Raw genomic sequence first — 19,816 nt, 5'->3', positions numbered from 1 at the left:
AAATTATTAAAATATAATTAAAGAATATATTAAGATTTTTATAATTAATAAAAAGCTTAGGTTAATTAATTAAACACTTACTTAATTAAATAATTGTTTTTATAATATCTTTAAAGTTAAAGATCTTTTTACACTACTTATAACTAAATCTTAAAAAAAAATACCTCCGCATGTAAATAACTTTAAATTATTTATTAAATATTTAATTAATTAATATTTAATAATTTTTAATAATAATTATAAAAAAAATAATTGTGTAAAAATTAAAGGTTTATTAAAGCTATTAAAAGGCGGAAAAAAATAATAAGTAATTATTTATTAAATATTAATCAAATATTTAACTAAATATATAACGTATCCACTTAACCGGAAATATTATTATTACTTATAAATATGTTTTAAAATTTATTTTAAAGAAAGTTTTAAAATAATTTTTAAAGATAATAATAATAATTTTATAAAATCTTTATTAAAGCTTTCACCAAATATTTATTATCCAATTAATAATAAATATATTCTTAATTAAAATAAATCTATAAGTAATGGTAATGTAATAAATTTAAAATAATAAACTTTCCGTTCGAAAATACCCGTATAATTTTTAAAATCTTTTAATAAAGTAACAGTAAACATAATTATAAACGCTTTAAATAAAAATATAAAAAACCTAATTACTACCTAAATATTATTTTAATATTTAATAAGTATTTTTATTATAAATAAAGGTAAAATAATAAATATTTTAATATTTATAAAATTATTAACAATAAAATTAATAAATAAAAATAAAATTTATATAAATATTAAATAAAAGATTTTTAAATATTTTTTTATAACAATTTAATAATATCTTTTAAATAATAAAATACCTTTAATATAAAATAATTAAAATAATAAAGTGTTTATTAATTATTTATTAAATATTTATTAAATATTTTTTAAATATTTATAAATAAATTATATTTTTAAAACTATAAAATATTATTAATATTTTTAATATATAATTAATTATTTAATAAATATTTATTAAAGATTTATAAAAAATTTTAATTTTTTAAAATAATATTTTAAAATAAATATTAAAAATATATATATTAAATAAATTATTAAATTAAATAAAATTATTATATAAAAAAATAAATAATATTTTATATTAATAATTATTAAATATTAACCAAATATTTATTAAATTTTATATAAAATTTTCTAAAAATAATTAATTTATAACCATAAAATTAATGAATAATAAATTTACTTATTCCTTTTTATTATCATGTTACCTTTCCTATTTAAAAACCCACTTATCCTTAATTAATTTTATTTATTTCTTTTTAAATTTAAACTACTTTTTTTTTAATAATAACTTACGTTAACGCCACGTAAAAGCTTTATCTTTTATACGCGTGGCTTCGTTATATACGTTTTAAACTACATTTCTTTTAATCTTATTAATAAATAATTAAAAAAGATTTATTAAATACCTGTAAAATATTAAATAAATATTTACCTTTTTAATTTTTTTATTTTTCAATTATTAAACCTTAAGGTAAAACTTAATATTTAACGCAATGTTAATATTATAAAATTAATAAATAAAGTTTAAAATATATAAATATTTTTTAAAACGTTAAATACCAGAAAATCCTCTTTAATTATATAATTTACAACTTTTTTTTTTAAAACTTTATCTTTTTATAATATTAAATAATAACCTTAATAAATACTTATACAATATTTAATAATTATTTAATAAACTTACTTTTCTTTTTTATAACATTTCTTTAATATATTTTAAATAATATATTAATTTAATTATAACAAACATTAAAATTTTTATAAATATCGACTTATTAAATATAATAAATATCTTATTTAACATTATCTTAAATTATTATAAAAAATAAGTAATATTTACCGCTTCATTAATAATTTAATTTATAAAATAATTTAACAATATTTATATAAACACTTATAAAATCTTAATCGTTAAGATTTATATTTAAATAATATTAAATAAAACTTAAAACAATAATAACCTTTTATTAATATTTTATTTAATTAATTAACCTTAAAATTTCTTTAATAAATTATTATTTTCTTAAAAAATAAGTTAATATTAATAAAAACCTTAATAAAGATTTATAAAATACCCTTTAACTTCTTATAGATTTTATTATACTTTTTAATTATTTTAACTTTTAATAAATAAATAAAAATATTATATAAAAAGTTTTTATATTTATTACAATCCTTTTTAAATAATTTCTAAATATTACACTCATAATAAATATAATAAAAGCATATTAAATAAATATAATAATAAAATTAACCGCATTATTATAAATCAACACATTTAAATAAATAATATCTTTAAATTAAAAATAAATTAATACTTAATAAATCCCTCATAAATCCTTAATAAACCTTACCTTAAAAATTTACCTATTTTTAATTAACAATAATATTAATAATACCGTCGCCATAAATATACTTTATCCTTAACTCGTAATTAAAAACATCTTTCATATAAAAAAATATATATTAATATATAAATAAATATATATTTACACTTTATAAATTAATTATCACCTTAACAATTACTTCGGTTAAAAATAAATTAATATTATATAAATATTTAATAAATATTTATAAAATACTCGTAAAATATACATACCTTTCCGCATTTAATAATTAAAAATATTTTATATAATCTCATATTTATTTAAATTAATCAAATATTTAAAATTCATATTTATTTAAATAAACCTATTTTTAACGCTCTTTAAAAACTTAATTTACTTTTTATAAAATATAATAATTATTAAATTAATATTATTATTGTAAAATATTTAAATATACTATAATAATTAACTTATAAAATATTCTATAACTATTTATTAATAACTTTATAAATATTTACCTTAATAAAACTATTTTTATAATTTAATTCCTATTTATATTATATAGTAAAACGTAATAAACTTATTAAAAAATAAATTACTTTTTTTTAATATAAGATCTAACATATTATATTATTATTAAAAAAATATAAATAAAAATTATTTAAAATTTTACTTTTAAATTTATTTAAAAATTCTTAAAAGGCATTATTTTTATAAAAAATTCCTAAAATAATCGATAAATATTAAAAAAGTTACTTAATAAAAAATTAAGAACTTACTTAATATTAAGTTAAGATTTTTTATTTTATAAATTGTAAATATTATTTGGTAAATTAAGCTTTCCGATTGGTTTTTAAGTTAACTTAACGGGTATATATATTTTTTATAAATTATTAAATATCCTTAAAAATATTACTTTTTATTTATTAAAAAATATTATCGGAATATAATTTCGTAATCCATATATTTTAATTTTATATTATTATTAATATAAAAAATAACTATATAAAAAATCGGTAAATACTTATAAAAGATATTAAAAAAATTTAATAAATATTTATAATATTTAAGGTTTTATAATATTATAATATTTAATATATTATAATAATTTTCCATTTTAAAAATTATTTTTTAAAACTTAAAATCTTTTAATAAAAACCGCTTTAAATTATAATCGGTAATAATATCGTTTATAAGAAAATAATTTTTAAAAAAAAAATTTAAAAAACAAAATAAAATTTCTTTATATATATGACTTATTAAGTTAATTACTAAATTATAATATTTTATTTATATCCGAAACTTATTATTAAAATATTAAAAAAATATTTAATAAAATTTTAATAAATATAAAATAAATATAAAACAAATATATACTTAATTTTTATCTTTTATTATAATTTATAAATTATAAATCTATTACGAAATGTCTTTATTAAACACTTTCGTTAAAGATTTAATAAACTTTTTAAAATATACCGTATTATTTTTTTAATATTTACGAGCTATTTAATTAAAAATAATTATTTTAATTATTATTAAATATTTATTATATATTTTATTAAATTTAATAACTTTTACTTATATAAATTTATTATTTTAAATTTACGTATAGTAATAATTTTTAATATTTAAATATAAGTATAAATAAATTTTAATTTTAATATACTTTTAAATATATTACATTATAAAGGTATTATTTAATAGTATTAAAGTAATATGTTTTTTTGGAAATTTTTATATTATATTATATTATATTTATAAACAATTAATAATTATTAAATATTTAACAAATATTTAATAAAACTTATATAAATTTTAAAAAAATTAATATTATTTTATAAGTAATTTTAAAATTCTTTAATAAATATTTATATAAAGTATATATAAAATACACTATTGAAATATATTTTTAAATATATAAAAAAAGTAGTTATAACGTAAATATATTTAATATAAATAATATTTTTTTTATATTATAACTTACTAATTAATATAACTTTTTTAATTAATATTAATTGTAAAATATTTAATAAAAATTTAATAGTTTTTAAGTATTATATAATATTTTTTTAAGCCTTGTTTTTTATTAAAGCATTATTTTAAATTATAGTTTAATTTATTAACGAAGGTTTATTAATAATATATTAAAGATTAAAATGGGTTAATAAATTAAAAAATACATTTATTTATAACATAAATAAAATTAAAATTTATATTTAATAATTTATAAATTTTTTATAAATATTTTATAAATTTTAACTAAATAATAATAAATATTTATTTTAAATATTTTTATTTTAATTAAAATTAATAAAATCTTTATTATTTAAATTATTAACCATTTTTTATTATTTAAATTATTACTTATATAAATAAATATACTTTTTAAAAATTCGCTATTTTAATAAGTAATTATTTAATAAATACCTATTAATAATACGGTATAAAAATGGTAGGGGTTTATAGATTAAGTAAATTTTATTTTATAAGTTTATTAAACTATTATACAAGTTAAGTAAATTAAGGTTTCTTATATAAGTTGCCCCTATACAGGTTAGGTGGGGAGTGGGGCATAGGTCGGGTGACCTATGGTCTCTTTTCTAATCCGTATTTAACAAAGTATTCAGCTGATTACATCATCGTCTTCTTAAAAGAACACGGGAAAGATATCGGTATAAGTTTTCAGTTCATTTCGGTTCAGTCTTCGGCCGAATTATCTTGTCATTTATTACCCCAGGGATCTTCGTTATCCCTTCGCCACGCATCTTTATGTAGACCCTAACATATCCATTCTACTTGTAATACAGGATTAACTTCCGCAGTAAGATTTAGCTGTCTACCTACCTAAGTACGGTCATAATAGATAAATTAGGTACCTGGGTCAGGTAGAAAATGGCGATGCTTTGATCAAGACTCTATTATTTCACAATTATGAAATACCTGCCTAAGGTACATAAGACTGACGGAGCACTAGTAAAGAGGTATGGGAGTAAGCTATGGTAATTTGGGTGTTTAACTTGATGAACTATATCAATGATATCAATGAGCATGATTAATTGCACCCTGCGCGGCTTTCGCTATCATATCCGCAAGTTCGTCCGTCTTGTTAAGCATTGGAGAGTGCCCCGAGTTGATTCTGAGCATAACGGAGCCTGCGTTTTTACCCCACATCTCCTGGTACCGCGGCGGCGGACCTTGGTCGTTCTCACACACCACGTATGTCGATGATATATAGCGGTATGCGGCCCGGATAAGCTCAGTTGTTTGGGCGGCATAGGACTGATCGATTATTTTGGACGTCCAATACTCGGCTTCTTCGGTAGGTAAGTCACTGTACAATGCCTGTGCGGGGTTCTTGACGCGGAGACGACCACCGGGACGGATCTCATTGTTAGGAGACTCTCCGAATGCACTTGATACCGATTGGCCTATATCGATACCGCCAATGTTTAGTTTTATTATAAAAAGGAGAGATAGGAGGCTCACCTCCGCAAGAACAAAGTCGGCGAAGAACAGATGGATAACTCCACCGGTCAAACCCCTGTCTTTACGCTTGTTCCAGCCAAACTCCTCCAAGACTGCTTTACTTCCCACAAGACCTCTATAAGAATGCATAAGAACCAGCACGGTTCGCTATTCCTCTTCAATCAAGCGTCGAAGCGCTGACTGTATAGCATTTACGTCGGTAGAAAGAGACTTCGAAGCAAAGTCAGGCTTGTCTGGATCCACTAAGCTTGGAAGAAGAGGGTGGAAAACAGGATAGCCTTTTGCTTCGAGGGCTTTTGTCAACTTCCCGTATACTCCCAGAAGTTGAAATGAGCCCTGGATTAATGCGATGTTCAACTGAGATGGGATGGTTGAAGCCATAGTGATATTATAAAATCGCAGTTTTACAATTGTGAGATTAAGATTGTTTGAGTCCGCCTTATTGACTATGAGAGGGGCGAACGAAATAATATCCCTGGTATTGGGTATAATTGGTAGTCACGTAAGTCAAAATATTCCCAATTATAGGTGTATATCTCTAGTGTATGACTACTTAGGATAAGATATTACGTATACCTAGCATGCCTAACCTAGACTTCAGGTAGAGGTATATCCAAGTCCTACATAGTATCTCGCAGATGAGCTATAGTGAAATCAACCCCCCCTCGATAGCTACTGTGAAGGTACCTAGGTAGTATATACAAGTTTAACACGCGTCCTGCTGAAGTATTCCACATATACGACTAACTAGGTGCCTAGGTAGGTAAGTATCCGATCCAAGTAGTTAGCTCTAAACGGAATATGATTACAATTAGTTGTGTTCCCGTACTTGCAACTTGGGGATCATTGTCCTATCCAGCTTCTAATTATATCTCCGATAGTAATTTGAGGCAGGGGCACACGCCACCACGTCCAATACAGGTGGCGGCGAAAAGTGAAGTACATTTTCCAAAGACAGCATAACTAACCCAGAGCACATGCCTTAAGTACCTATTAGAGCAAATATATAGAAAATCGCGTAGTCATCCCGAGAACGAAAGGTAGAATGGAAAGAATGTTCTTAAACTGGGCTGGTTCAGAATGAGCAGATCTTAATTTTTTTTTTGTTTCGATATTTGGCGAGATGAGAATTTTCAGAGATATATCTAGGTGTGGTGACACTAAATCGTTATTGATCTGCAATGCATCTATTTTAGACGTTACATGTGCCTGAAAAACGCCTCTCCCGATCCGTAGTAAGAGTGGTGGCTGTCTGGGAGGACTCGTAAGCGCCCGCCTTGATTAATACATCCAAATACGTCTAAGCTACCTGTATCCATCCCCCTTTGTAAGGTTAACTAAATAACATGACAGGAGCAATCACAACTTGTGAACTGTCATCATTCTATCTTTTGCACACATGTCGAATCTCGGAGCTCTCACAACGGCTTACCAGCCTGATCGTACTGACTGTCAGTCGATACATTTAGGAAGCACTACAGACGGAGAATTTTTACAACAAGGAACCATTAGCGGCTGTCTTCCTTCAAATTTCCAGCCCGAAAACAACTACTATTATTCTCCGGGTGTCTGTCCACAAGGGTATACCTACGCTTGTACAGCGGACGTAGTATCTAGAACGCCAGATGCTACTGCTGCTACATGCTGTCCCGGGTAAGTGAGATCGTGTACACTATGGAGGATATTTCCTAGGGTGACATGAACAAACATACTGACAAACTGGGCAAAGAAATAGCAACTTCGTCTGTCGCCCACGCGTGGCTGGTGACCCCAATGCTTGCGAGTCGACTTTGACGTCCGCTGCTTTATTTGCTGTGGATGTGTTTACGTACATTTCTCATACGCCTTCGAAGATCGGTACGACTAACGTCTTTTACGATGCCGGCGCAGTAGTTCTTGCTAAAGGACCCATCGTATGGAGAGCCGCAAAAGACGTTGAGTGGCCAATATCGACTAGTTTCAACCTTACTACCACTGGAAGTACGTCAGAAGCAGTAACGAGTATGCCAAGCGCGACAGCTAGTATGCCAATTGCGACAAGCTCGCAGAATCTTGAGCATAGCGTTATATCCACACCAACAACCGAGGCTAGTTCCGACATTCACGAGTCTAACAACCTCAGTATCGGTGCCAAAGTAGGTATCGGTCTCGGCGTTTCTCTTGGGGTACTCTTCTTCCTTGGAATCACTGTGGTAGCATATATAATTGGCAAACGTAAAGGTCACAATGCGGACAAAGGATGTCAAGATCCCCAGGCCCCGAAGTACGAACTTGATGAACAGAGGAGAGTACTAGAGATGGCCACTTACAGAGAGCCGGTGGAACTAATGAGTTCACATTCTTAGGAGTGCATTAAAAAACGCATGTAATGGTGCTGTGACTTAATCCTGATAATTACTAGTTTCTAATTAGAAACCCAAATATTTCCATTTGCCTTAGGTACTCTTATCCGTGATATTATATATTGGCTCTGTAGGTAGGTAGGTACATAAAAGCATACATTTTTGGTTTCTGGACCGTGACTGGGTACCTAGGTAGTTCATCTAAGTAGGTGGAAACTTCTCTCCTTGGTCCCACTGGTTATTTATAATATTAGTTAGTGCCCGGGTATTTAATCTTGTTGTATCTAGATAGGTAGGTAGACTTGAAAAGGCTTTTATAAGGAGATTATCAACGTACATGCTCGATGATGCAACCATCCTCCCAGCGGTATCGATCTACTATTTCGCCCATCGAGTTCCTGTAGTTAAGCCAGGACATCTCGCCTTCAAACTTGGTACGAAGCACTGTTATCGACTGGCTTCCCCAGATCGGACCGAGGATGTCCAAAGCATTCTGAGCTCCGTTCTGAGCCAGGGGGTTGTGGTTCTATAAATCATTAGGTCAACCGGGTTTGAAGTTGAAATATATAGTATTTATTCTCTAAACGTACGATATATTCGGGAAGGATATATTCGAAGGCCTTGTAAACATCCTTCTTCACGAGGAAAAGGTCAGCAAACTCGTTAAACCTCTTCTCAGTCTCCTCTGCAGAAGGTGCTGGTGTAATTCGTGTGCAAAACTTGGAGGTTCCTTGTCGTTCAATAACAATTGGGGCAGCTAGTGCCATGAGGGGCGCCGACACAACGGCAATTAGGGTAGAGGCACGCATTTTGACTAGAAGAATTCCGTAAAGACCATCAATAGTATTTTGGGACTCCTAGGTAAAACAATAACGGAAATGAGAGGCCTTTTTATAAGCTGGTATCATAAGTTTTAAGGTGACATTATAACATATATCCCAGCAACGTCTCGTCCCCAAGTTACATTACTGCGGAGAGGCCAAGACTGGCTTTCGCGAGAATATCGTCAAGGTCTATTCCTTGGGTGGTAGTAAACTTACATGATTGGTATCTTCTCGGTGTCAATTGAAAAGTTGTCATGAACATACAACATATTAACCGTTATCGGCTATATCCTCGCTAATTACTAACGCTACATTTCAAGTATCCGAATGACGTCTCTCTTTGCCAAGCAATGGCTATTTATACACTACTTGGCTTCGGTTCCAAACGGCAAAGCCAGAGCGGCATCTGAGAGGTTACGCTTGCATAGTAAGAAGGCAAATCCTGAAACTCCAACTGTTGGCAGCTTATTCATGATACTGGACCATACACAACAAGAGTAAACTCATTTTATTGGTACTGTCAGGATTAGATGCCCTAGTGAGATGAATCATGCATAGAGTAAATTTCAAGGGTAGGTAGACCAAGTAGTAATTGTATTGAACTTAGTAACGCCTGGCCTTCTAACCTCTGACGAGGGCGCTTTGCGCCTCTTATATACTCGTATAGACCCCTGTAGCCACCCTGACCCATTATACCCTGACAGGTACTAGGAGGTCGAGACACTCACGAGAACCAGAATGTCACTTGTACCTCATACCAACCTCTGGTACCTTTATTTTATCGTCTGGAGCCGTCGTAAATGTACACTTCCCAACCCCATCCTTTATTTCTACTACCCCCCACCGAACTGGTAAAAGATAGGCCTCTTCACGATCTTCCTCGAGGACATGGCACGCGGCGCTGATTGCCATACTATTAGTGGATACCATGCTCATGGTCCCATCGTACCTGCGAAACCCCATAGCTGCAATGGATAACACGATCAAGCATCCGGTAATCAATGCTGTTAGTTGTCAGATAGGATTTTGAGACTTTTGCACGAAGATACATACTGATGAAAAGGGCAAAGGGGCTATGCCCACATGTAGAGAATGAGTTGACACTGTCGACTTGGCCACCTGGACAGCTCTTCGGAGAACCATCGCCACATATAGCTGTTATCCTAGCTAGAAAAAAGCTTTGTGATACCAGCCAGTGCATTATGCTGGAAGTCGTATATAGGGGTATGCCATAGCGGAGTGGAACGGAAATAAAGTAACTGGACCGCTGAATCCCCATGGGTTCCGAAACCCGAAGCGGTTTCCGCCGCTTGGAATGCATGCGACTAAATTCGTGTTGAACAAGAAAGGTGCTCAGCATAGCATTATAGAAAATATAAAGAAACGATAGGGCTACTTGCGGAAGATTAGCTAGAATCACATGCAAGATTAAACCTGCGGGATCCTCCCGTGGTAATCCGACAACAAGGTACGTGTATGGAGTAAGAGTGCCGAAACCCAACTGCCAAAGCCCGGAAATTGTCCAAGGGAGCTTTCGGTGATTGAGGCATCTGAAAGATAACCCGAGTAGAATTCCAGCTATCAAGATGAAAAGGCACCATCTCGAGACAAGTCAGCCCCTTAATACCTTGGAATTAAAGGGGTTAAATATTGCTAGTCTTCGCATATTTTAGGTACTCACGAAAATAGTAGTACGAACCACCGCCGTTTACTAGCAGCCATAAACCAAAACTTTCCTTGTCCTCCCCATTCCCTAGGTTCCCGGTTTAGAATGAAGGGCTGTTCCACGGGATTGGACTTCGACGACCGGCGTTGTATAAAGTCATCCTTGGTAGCAAGACACATATCAACGGTTGTCGGGTCCGGATTACGCATAAACGAAGCAATTGCGTCGCCGAGGGTATATAGAATCGTCCCATCCGCATCGTCACGCATCGGATGTTGCCATTTTCTCATAGCCCAGATACAGAGCATCACAAGTATCTTGATGAAGTTAAACGCACATACGGTGAACATAATAGGCGGAGAGTACTGGAAGCGGCATTTGTTGGCGATAGTACTGGGAGATTGAACTCGGCAATACGATACTTCGTATCTCTTGGGCCCCAGAAACCATTTGGTTACCGGAAGTTCTGGCTCCTTAGCTACGAAATTTCGCGTACCATTACCAGCAGCCCACATATTCTTTGCCCAGTTGTCCCAGCGCGGTAGGATAGAGACGTACATTAGTAGGCTGTCGTCGTCTGAACCAGTGTCATTCTTGACGAATATAACACCATTGCCTTGGGGAGCGAAGTAATCGTTGTATAATGCGAAACAAGCGGAGATATTCATTCTCTCCCATCTGGCGCCAGACATATCTCGTTGCATTGTCTGAATAATTTCGGTGTAGTTATAGGCATATGGGTTTACTTTAGCGTCTTCCGTGTCTTCCCACCCGTAATCTCCTGCTCGGTTAATTTCTGCTGTTGTGAGATCCCAAGTGCTACCATTCGCAAAGGAGTTCTTTACGACAGCAATGGTATAATCATTCGATGCAAGTGACTGAAAAACAGCCGAATTGTACCTACGAGCTTCAAATTTAGCTTATGCGTTCATGAAAATGCACATTCTGACTTACATCAGATGGATAGGAAGGGATGTTAGAGCTAAGAGATACCAGCCCAGCCGTCTCCATTTATTGATATGCTGGAGATTCCGTAAACTTGGCACACCAATATCGAGCCATTGCTCCTCTTGGTGGGTTTTATCTTTTTTGTGCGATGCAGCGTGATGAACGCGATTGATATCTGCTCGAGTAGGAGCCGCCTGGAGTTGCATACAGTAATTTGATGCCGAAAGCATACCAGTCCCAAGGCAGTTGATTAGAAGATGAGACCACTGGTTCAGGGCTTTGACCTTGCCGCAGTCACCCTCATAGATAGTCCCCACGCCGTTTTGGCTATCATATCGAGTAATTGTGAATAGTGTCAAGGAAATATTAGTAACGAATACGATACTAATCAGAAGTATTTGTATCAAGATTGCTCGCCCTCTTCTCGAGAAATATATACGCTTACTATTACCCTCGTCGTCTTGGACTTGAGGAAACCACTGAGACAGGGTACTCCTTTTTGCAAAACAGCTAGCACGGAAGTCCTGCTGCCGTGCTGGATGGTCAACATTCCCTCTGAGAGTGTCTCCTGCTTGGCTAATAGACTCTTCTTCAGGAACACTACTAGGTATCAGTCTTTCAATCAAGAGTGGATGGGAGTTACTTACAGTGGCTCCGCGGGGGGGATGTCCGCCATATTTCGCAGCCTAATAGTCTGCCGAGGTGTAATTACCCATATAGCTTGATCCACACGTTGAAAGTAGGAAGATGCTATTTAATGAAGTCACTCAGTTATTGGAAGATAAATAGTAAATAGTCATGGCAAGTGATGTTGACGAGACTTTTCCGGAGGCCTGAAAGGCTCCGCCGCGCAAACAATCAGATAGGGGTTACGCAAACTCATAGCCACTAGAGCAGTCCTATTCTTGGTTTCAAATATGGTCTGACCTACATACATTTCACCTTCCATCATATTGCAATTATCGCAAAAACGACGCCGTAATTGCTGGGTAGCAATTACGCCTTATATGTGACAGCAATACAACCTTATATGTGACAGCAATACAACCTTATACCTATGTGACAGCAATACAAGCGCCATGATTTGGGGAGTTGGGGTTGTGCAAAGGGCTCAGCCACCAGGATAGATTGATATACCGAAAGAAATGTATTAAGTCTAGACTAGAAAGGGCCTTTCATGCTGTTTTATACTCAGCTAGCAATACAATCACCACACCATGTTAGAAGGGATCATCAACTTATGTAACGCCCTCAGTATAAGTTATCTCGGGATATATGTGTAGAAAATCAACTGCTCGAAGAGAAATCAACGAGTCACATGTCTTGATTTTTAAGATACCTTCAATAGGTAACGGACTACTGTGTTAACAAAAGACACCCGAAACAATGGGCTTAGTCGGTGTGTATTTAAGATTGGGGGCAGGACATCGGTCGCGTTTATAGGTCGTGCATACTGCCAAGATATTAACCCCTTACTTAATTGCCAACTGTTCCTTTTTATTATATACATAGACTCGGTATGACTGGAAGATGACCGAAAGAATTAACATTAATTGATACAGACGAACCAACTGTGGTAGATTACTCGGAGTTTCCAACACCAATGACGCCAATAAGCCGCAGAGTATGCCTTGTCGGAAGTCCGCAGCGCCCATATGGTTACCTAATAACCCCTGAGTGTAATGATGTCTAAGACATCCAGAAAGATCCCTATGTCCACGCCGCAGCTGTAATCGCTGAATCATCATAAGGCTCATCGTTCATTCTTCAAGAGGTTAAATTATGCCATTTTTCTGTACAAGGAGACTCATATGAGACGTATTGTTATCCACAGTATTCTGGTGGACAAGGTAATCCATAACTATAAGCGTTGTAGATACCAATCGGGCAGTCGTCCGTACTTGGACGGAACTTGAAGGTTGTATCATTGGATGAAGTCACTGTACTCATGTTAACAGCCTGAACTTATCGCTCATAGCAGAGCGCCGACTTACTCCCAGCCACACACGTCCCAGCAGCGAACATACAGGGGCCAACGTCGATGGTATCTAATATATGCAAACATTCCGTATTAGATTTACTATCCTCTAGTTCTAAAATATTCACCGTTCTTTTTCGAATCGGTTGAAAGGGTAGGGATCGTCACACTTACTGCTCAGCGTTAGCCATTATATAACTAAGGAATGCAGGGATTTAAAATAATAATACGGGTTGTTTTCATACATACCAAGCGTAGCCTGGTTCCATATGGATAGGCGGAAATGGAGGAAAAGTACCAGGGGTCGGTTGGTTATTGAACGTAGTCTCGGGGCCAGGACAGCTACCGGCCAGATATCCCGTGAATAAAAAGGAGCCGTCGCCCTCGTAGATAAAAGAGGAACTGCGAAGCTGGTCCCTGCGGGGGAAGAGAAACTCAAGTGTACAATTGGCATCGGCACGCGACTCCGGTATATCGAAATTGAAGATGGATGAGATGTCATTAGGTGTGATAAGACCTCTTCTCTGTGGACCAAAAGCTCTGTCAGGCTCGCGCTGCGAAACCTGTGTTATGTAGCTTGGAGGATCGAATTCGCCATCTTCAAGATAGGCTGGGCAGCCATCGCTCTTACTGCGTACCCATTGGTGGTCACCGAGCAAGCGCTTCGAAATGAGTTCGAACGGCGCAGCTCCGACTACACTCAGATACGCCGCAATAAGGGGCAGAATGTACATGATGACTTGCGGAAGGGAGTTGAGCTAATGAACGTGGGCGGTCTTATCGAACCATAGTATATAGAAGGGAGTGTAATATAAGACAAACAGAACATTACATCTGGTCATAGATATCCGCGGGGAACTAATGCTCTTATACAACTCTTTCAACTGATTCAAAACATAAATAAAATAAAATACTCGCGTACTTGCAATTTCCATTATGAATGAAAATTTGTTGATTGGATTTGCAGAACGCCTCTAGGTATAAGTGGCTGGAGGCTAAATCCATCCTCTGCAAAAAGCATCGTGCGTCAATAGTCTATTAGGTTCAATAGTCTATTAGGTAGAAGGAATATGGTGCAGATGAAATTGTGCTCGCCGAAAATATTTCCCGATGTATTGATGCAGGTGAAGCCAAAGCTCGACTAATAGGAGTTTGCATAGCTAAAACCTGCGATAGACTCCGGTATAAGGAACTGCGCCTAGCCTACTAGTCATCACAATATGTCGCACAATAAACAGGGAATACCCTCGCGATCTGTGCTTTTCAAGCAAGTTTCCGCGAGGAAAATTCAAGGATTAAAATATCATCAAATTACCGTCGCTGCCGGAAGACACGTTCTCGTTGTTTCACGACAACAGTCTCTGCTGTGCTAATCTGCAATGCAAATGTCCACCTGACTCACGTCTATCGTCTATCTGGCTGGCGGGATCCTGCCGCAGCAAATCTTATGTAGGTGCGTCTGGGTGGCTTTCCCCCTAACAGGTCGTAAATCAGGGGTTCGGCATATTCATTTCGTTTCTTCATTTGAGGGCTCGAGTGGGATTGGATGACAATTAGGTATGCAGTATCCATTGGAAGGAGTACCCAAGGTAAATTATTCTCATAGATCTATCGTAGGCAACTCTGAAGCCGTAGTCTTGTCTCTGAGTTGATCGATGAAGTTTCACCCACGCTAGAGTCGAGGTGAAAAAATACATAAAATAATCAAGGGACGCCCCTACCAGCTCTTGTAGCTTTAGCCAGCTCCGACTGTGCCAAGTCATCCGCGTAGCGTTTATAGATCGGTACATAGTGTTCATGATCACTCGTTGTCTTTTTAACACTGTCTCTGCTCGAAACCGCGTCTAGCTACTGGCGCCACCGGCCCCAGGCCTCTTCATCTGGTCCACCCTGTCCAGGCTCCGGGATACGCAAGCCGCCCTTGAATTCCTCGAATACCCAAAGGCGAACCTACATGTACCATGATGATTAGAAGAGCGTTATTCGATGAAGGATTATACCTACTTACCGCCCAAGGAACTATAACAATATCCACCAGGCTCAGATCTGGGCCAAAAAAGTACGGCCCCTGAGGATCCATCTCCCTTGCGAATTCAAGAAGGTGAGATTTAAACTCCTGCCGCAACTCATCGAGCCTCTTCTCCCCATCCTCATGTTGAGACGGCTGAAACTGTAGGAAACGGTGGAACGCAGGTATCACTCGGCTCGTCACGTAGTCGGTCCAGATTCGAGCCTTAGCGCGAGTATAATCATCTTCACCCACACCCGGCAGGACTATCCTCGCAGGCGTCAGATATGATCATTAAACCTATGGTTAACCGAATATACAGGACTTACTATGCGGTTTGTGATCAGGATAGTGGTCCTCGAGATACTCGCATAACACAGTACTCTCGTACAAGGACTTGCCTGGTGCAACCTCAAGGGTTGGAACGAGGCCGCGTGGATTGGCGCGCAAGACTTCAAGAATAGTTTAGCAATGGTAGTAATAGGTCATTGGTGATTCTAGTTACACCTGAATTATGAAAAGGGGGGGTGGAAGTGGAAGAACCTTCAAGACTACATACGTTCAGGTCCCTTGTTGTAGGGGTTAATCTCGATATACTGGTACGGGATGCCTTTCTCCTCGAGCGTAATCCATGCTCGTTGCACGAAAGGGCAGAACCAGCCCGCAAACAGCTTCAACGGCTGTTCGGTCGAGTGTTCCTGCGCGTAACCACGTTAGCACAAGATATATCCATACATCTTCTCTTCTTATCCGCTTCTAGCCGTAGAAATCTATAGGTTTATTAGATACGTACGTCGACTGTTTTCTTAGCGAGACCCGTCGCGACGGGATGTAAGTTGGCATCTGGGTGAGACATCTCGGTTAGTTACCTATTTATTCAAAAATTGCGATTCTTTCTAGAATTAGGTATCTGTAAGAACGGCGAGTATGAGGAAGTAAACTAAGAAGACCTATGAAAAAACGTAAATCACTTCATTATATACTTTGTGTAGGTGTTGATGTACTATGATGCTAAGGATATTCGTTTTATTTGTAATAAGTATTTGTAATGAAGGTAATAAGGACCAGTGGCTGCTAGATGACGTGATAGTTAGGGAACTTGGGCATGACGCATTATAACTGGTTCTGCTTACGGAGTTCCTATAGGAGTCGATACTTGATGATAAAGATTCTTGAATTGCATTGATATTTGCCCTGATGCAGATATCCTAGCAACTTTATTATCTACACATAAAACACCGAATGGATATAAGTTCCCCATAATCCACTGCGTTGAAGCAGTGCTGCCGATGACCCAGACCCTAGAGCTGTACCAAACTCCGGAGCTCGTATGATATTGATATTTGCAACGCCTGATGAATGCATGCAACTGTCCTATTTTGTCATCCTGTTTTCCGTAATAAAGCCTATCCCGTTTCCACAAACCAGAGAAAAGTTGAGTTGCCCCTCTTTCGCCCTCAAATCTATATGTTGAACAATAACACCCCGGTTCATCGTAATTCATCCATATACGTGATATCCTAGATGCCTGCATCCAGTCTCCATCCCTCGACGGGAAGAGGGAAAGTCTGGGACCAGGAAGCGATTTCCTTCCTGAGTTCGTCAATCCTGCCATTGCCGCCTTCAAAGAGCTTGGCTCTGAAGTCCTTGAGCTTGTTAGCTTCCTTAGGCAAGCTAGTCTGGATCTCCTTGGCTATTTTGATACTCTCGTCAATGTAGCCTGCAACACGCTCGAAGTCTTGCTCCCCAAAGCCACGCGAGGTCATGGCCGGTGTTCCAATACGAATACCGAAAGGCGTCAAGGCAGACTTGTCACCGGGGGTGGCGTTCTTGTTGCAAGCGATGTTGATCTGCTCTAGGACAGCTTCAATGCGGGCGCCATCCACGGCCTGGGGTCTCAAGTCCAGGAGAACCATGTGCGAGTCAGTACCGTCGGATACTAACTTGTAGCCGAGAGCCTTGAACTTGTTCTCTAGCGTCTTGGCGTTGGACACAACCTTCTCCTGGTATGCCTTGAATTCAGGAGTTTGGGCCTGCTTCAAGGCAACGGTAAGAGCAGTGATAGTGTGGTTGTGGGGACCGCCCTGGTGGCCGGGGAAGACGGAGAAGTTGATGGCCGACTCCAAGTCATAGAGGGTCTGTTTGCCGGTCTTGGGGTCGGTGCTGCGAACACCTTTTCGGAAGAAGATCATAGCGCCACGGGGTCCACGGAGTGACTTGTGTGTTGTGGTAGTAACTATATCGGCGTGGGGGAAGGGAGACTTGATAACCTCAGCTGCGATCAGGCCAGAGATATGGGCCATGTCGACGACAAGGTAAGCTCCGACCGAATCGGCAATCTTCCTCATGCGCGCATAGTCGATCTCACGGCAGTACGCCGAGGTACCGGCGACGAGGACCTTGGGGCGGAACAGTTGAGCATTCTCCTCAAGTCTATCGTAGTCAATGATACCGGTGTCTAAGTTTACTCGGTATGGCATTGTCTCGAAGTAAGTTGAGACTGCCGAGATCCTACAAGTAGCAACGTTAGCCGTTGGAAGTCGGCCGAAATTAACTGGGGTAGAATCTTACTTTCGGGAGGGGGTCTGGTATCCGTGACTTAAATGACCGCCATGGGGGAGATCCAAACCCATCAACCGGCCTCCAGGCGGCATGATAGCCTGGTAGACCTGCAAGTTTGCGGGACTACCACTGAGGCACTGGACATTGACACCCCATTGTTCCGGGTCAAGATGGAAAGTCTGGAGAGCACGCTTCTGGCAGAGAAGCTCAATCTGGTCTATGTGTTGGTTTCCACCGTAGTATCGAGCGCCGGGGTAACCTTCCGAGTACTTGTTGGACATAGGAGATCCAAGGGCGTCAAAGACAGCACGTGAAGTAACATTTTCAGAGGCAATTAAGATGATAGACTCCCGCTGTCGCTGGATTTCCTTTTTCTGTAGTGACGATTGAGTCAGTTGCAAGATCCATCAGACATCAGATTAGAGCAGAAAATTTACCATAATCTCCGCAACCTCCGGATCAGAGTCAAGGAGAGACCTCTCGAGCAACTAAGGGTGAGTCAGCATAATGATTCTCGTGAATACAAAGTAGATACTAAAGTGGTATTACTGACGTCCTTGTGCTCTTGGGACAGAGCGTAGGTAGAACCGTTGGCAGCCATTGTATGAGAATGGAATGTCGATTGGACTACAGGTACAGAAAAAATAATATAAAGTGAAAGATTCTCTCTCTCCAGTAAGAGTTGGTAAGAAGTTTTTCAGAGGACTGAGGTGAGATTTAATAAGTAATAAAAAGGAAGAAGGATGACGGAAGGAAGGCGAAGAGAGGAAATAATAATTTTTTTTCCTCTCCTCCAATTGGGGTTTGGTGGGGTTCCTCTTAAGCAAAGTCTAGACGGTCAACCAAGAGCGGGGTGATAGTGGACGAATTCCTATCTGCTTACGCTCTCTGATTGCTTACTCTACATAGCTGTCCAGGTACCTAACCTAGACCTAAGGATCCGGAGTTATTAGCGGAGTAGCTTAGCGTCTACCCTACTAGCAGGGCTAATCCATTAGTGTTTTAGTGTTTACACTGGAGGATCTGTACCGAAGTCGGCGAATCGGCTCAACCATCAAGGTGCCTACACTTACTGTTACGATGGGTAACTTTTCAGCTTCAATCTTCATCGTGTTTTTGCCATTTGCTGATGTAGAGAGTATCATAATATAAGCCTGCTAAGTTTTTTAAGCTCACAATTACATTACGTAGGTAGGTACTTAAATTGCCTAGGTACCTAATCTTACCTATAATATGGCCATTCGTTTCCCTTTCGTCATTCACCGATTTCTAGTCGGATTAGTTGATAGGATAAAGCTGTGGGATTTAATAACTGACGTAAGCACATATAACACCCAAGTAAATACTCAAGTAATCCGTCAGGGTTCACGAGCTTGACTGCAATCGCCGACTTCCCTCGGCCGGTCTACCTAGGTACTATTATTATAAGTATCGCTCGATAGAGTCACGCTTTAGCTAATACACTTGAGTATTTTACAAAAATTCTAAAGAAATTTAAATACTCTTCAACCACCCAGTCTCGTTTCTACGCGTAGCAGCATGTATAAAAAGAAAACTGAATAATGGTTTATCTTCTTAGGACATGTTGGCTTGGTGT

General features: G+C 36.5%; 7 protein-coding genes across 7 annotated transcripts; 1 reads left to right on the top strand and 6 right to left on the bottom strand.

Moving 5' to 3' along the window:
* Positions 1 to 5,408: 5,408 nt before the first annotated feature.
* F5Y00DRAFT_237492 (uncharacterized protein) lies at positions 5,409 to 6,240 on the bottom strand. Its single transcript, XM_048007822.1, has one exon. The coding sequence runs from the start codon at positions 6,018 to 6,020 to the stop codon at positions 5,445 to 5,447; it is 576 nt and encodes a 191-aa protein (XP_047864663.1). The 5' UTR covers positions 6,021 to 6,240; the 3' UTR covers positions 5,409 to 5,444.
* Positions 6,241 to 7,290: 1,050 nt separating this feature from the next.
* Positions 7,291 to 8,236, top strand: F5Y00DRAFT_262204 (uncharacterized protein; the record flags this gene model as incomplete). Its single annotated transcript, XM_048011341.1, has 2 exons — positions 7,291 to 7,544; positions 7,621 to 8,236. The coding sequence occupies 2 exons, from the start codon at positions 7,291 to 7,293 to the stop codon at positions 8,234 to 8,236; spliced, it is 870 nt and encodes a 289-aa protein (XP_047864662.1).
* A 98-nt stretch (positions 8,237 to 8,334) lies between these two features.
* F5Y00DRAFT_269966 (uncharacterized protein) lies at positions 8,335 to 9,042 on the bottom strand (the record flags this gene model as incomplete). The annotated part of the gene is made up of 3 exons (XM_048012525.1): positions 8,335 to 8,467; positions 8,571 to 8,759; positions 8,824 to 9,042. 3 exons carry the CDS (start codon positions 9,040 to 9,042, stop codon positions 8,435 to 8,437), a joined length of 441 nt encoding a protein of 146 aa, XP_047864661.1. The 3' UTR covers positions 8,335 to 8,434.
* A 756-nt stretch (positions 9,043 to 9,798) lies between these two features.
* On the bottom strand, positions 9,799 to 12,347 carry F5Y00DRAFT_253217 (uncharacterized protein; the record flags this gene model as incomplete). Its single annotated transcript, XM_048010025.1, has 5 exons — positions 9,799 to 10,061; positions 10,111 to 10,658; positions 10,739 to 11,623; positions 11,678 to 12,226; positions 12,319 to 12,347. 5 exons carry the CDS (start codon positions 12,345 to 12,347, stop codon positions 9,799 to 9,801), a joined length of 2,274 nt encoding a protein of 757 aa, XP_047864660.1.
* Positions 12,348 to 13,773: 1,426 nt separating this feature from the next.
* On the bottom strand, positions 13,774 to 14,383 carry F5Y00DRAFT_269965 (ubiquitin 3 binding protein But2 C-terminal domain-containing protein; the record flags this gene model as incomplete). Its single annotated transcript, XM_048012524.1, has 2 exons — positions 13,774 to 13,822; positions 13,899 to 14,383. The coding sequence occupies 2 exons, from the start codon at positions 14,381 to 14,383 to the stop codon at positions 13,774 to 13,776; spliced, it is 534 nt and encodes a 177-aa protein (XP_047864659.1).
* A 970-nt stretch (positions 14,384 to 15,353) lies between these two features.
* F5Y00DRAFT_253216 (putative glutathione-S-transferase theta, GST) lies at positions 15,354 to 16,513 on the bottom strand (the record flags this gene model as incomplete). The annotated part of the gene is made up of 6 exons (XM_048010024.1): positions 15,354 to 15,471; positions 15,502 to 15,599; positions 15,658 to 15,923; positions 15,987 to 16,109; positions 16,217 to 16,355; positions 16,451 to 16,513. The coding sequence occupies 6 exons, from the start codon at positions 16,511 to 16,513 to the stop codon at positions 15,354 to 15,356; spliced, it is 807 nt and encodes a 268-aa protein (XP_047864658.1).
* A 187-nt stretch (positions 16,514 to 16,700) lies between these two features.
* Positions 16,701 to 19,063, bottom strand: F5Y00DRAFT_80972 (serine hydroxymethyltransferase). The gene is made up of 4 exons (XM_048014173.1): positions 18,773 to 19,063; positions 18,657 to 18,707; positions 18,229 to 18,593; positions 16,701 to 18,168 (listed from the first exon to the last, which is right to left on the bottom strand). The coding sequence occupies exons 1-4, from the start codon at positions 18,818 to 18,820 to the stop codon at positions 17,178 to 17,180; spliced, it is 1,455 nt and encodes a 484-aa protein (XP_047864657.1). The 5' UTR covers positions 18,821 to 19,063; the 3' UTR covers positions 16,701 to 17,177.
* Positions 19,064 to 19,816: the final 753 nt, after the last annotated feature.

This window comes from Daldinia vernicosa (genome assembly GCF_022497035.1).
Source record: "Daldinia vernicosa strain CBS 139.73 unplaced genomic scaffold F5Y00scaffold_24, whole genome shotgun sequence".
In the NCBI taxonomy this organism is placed as follows: Eukaryota; Fungi; Ascomycota; class Sordariomycetes; order Xylariales; family Hypoxylaceae; genus Daldinia; species Daldinia vernicosa.
This window is presented reverse-complemented; position numbering and strand designations above follow the sequence as displayed.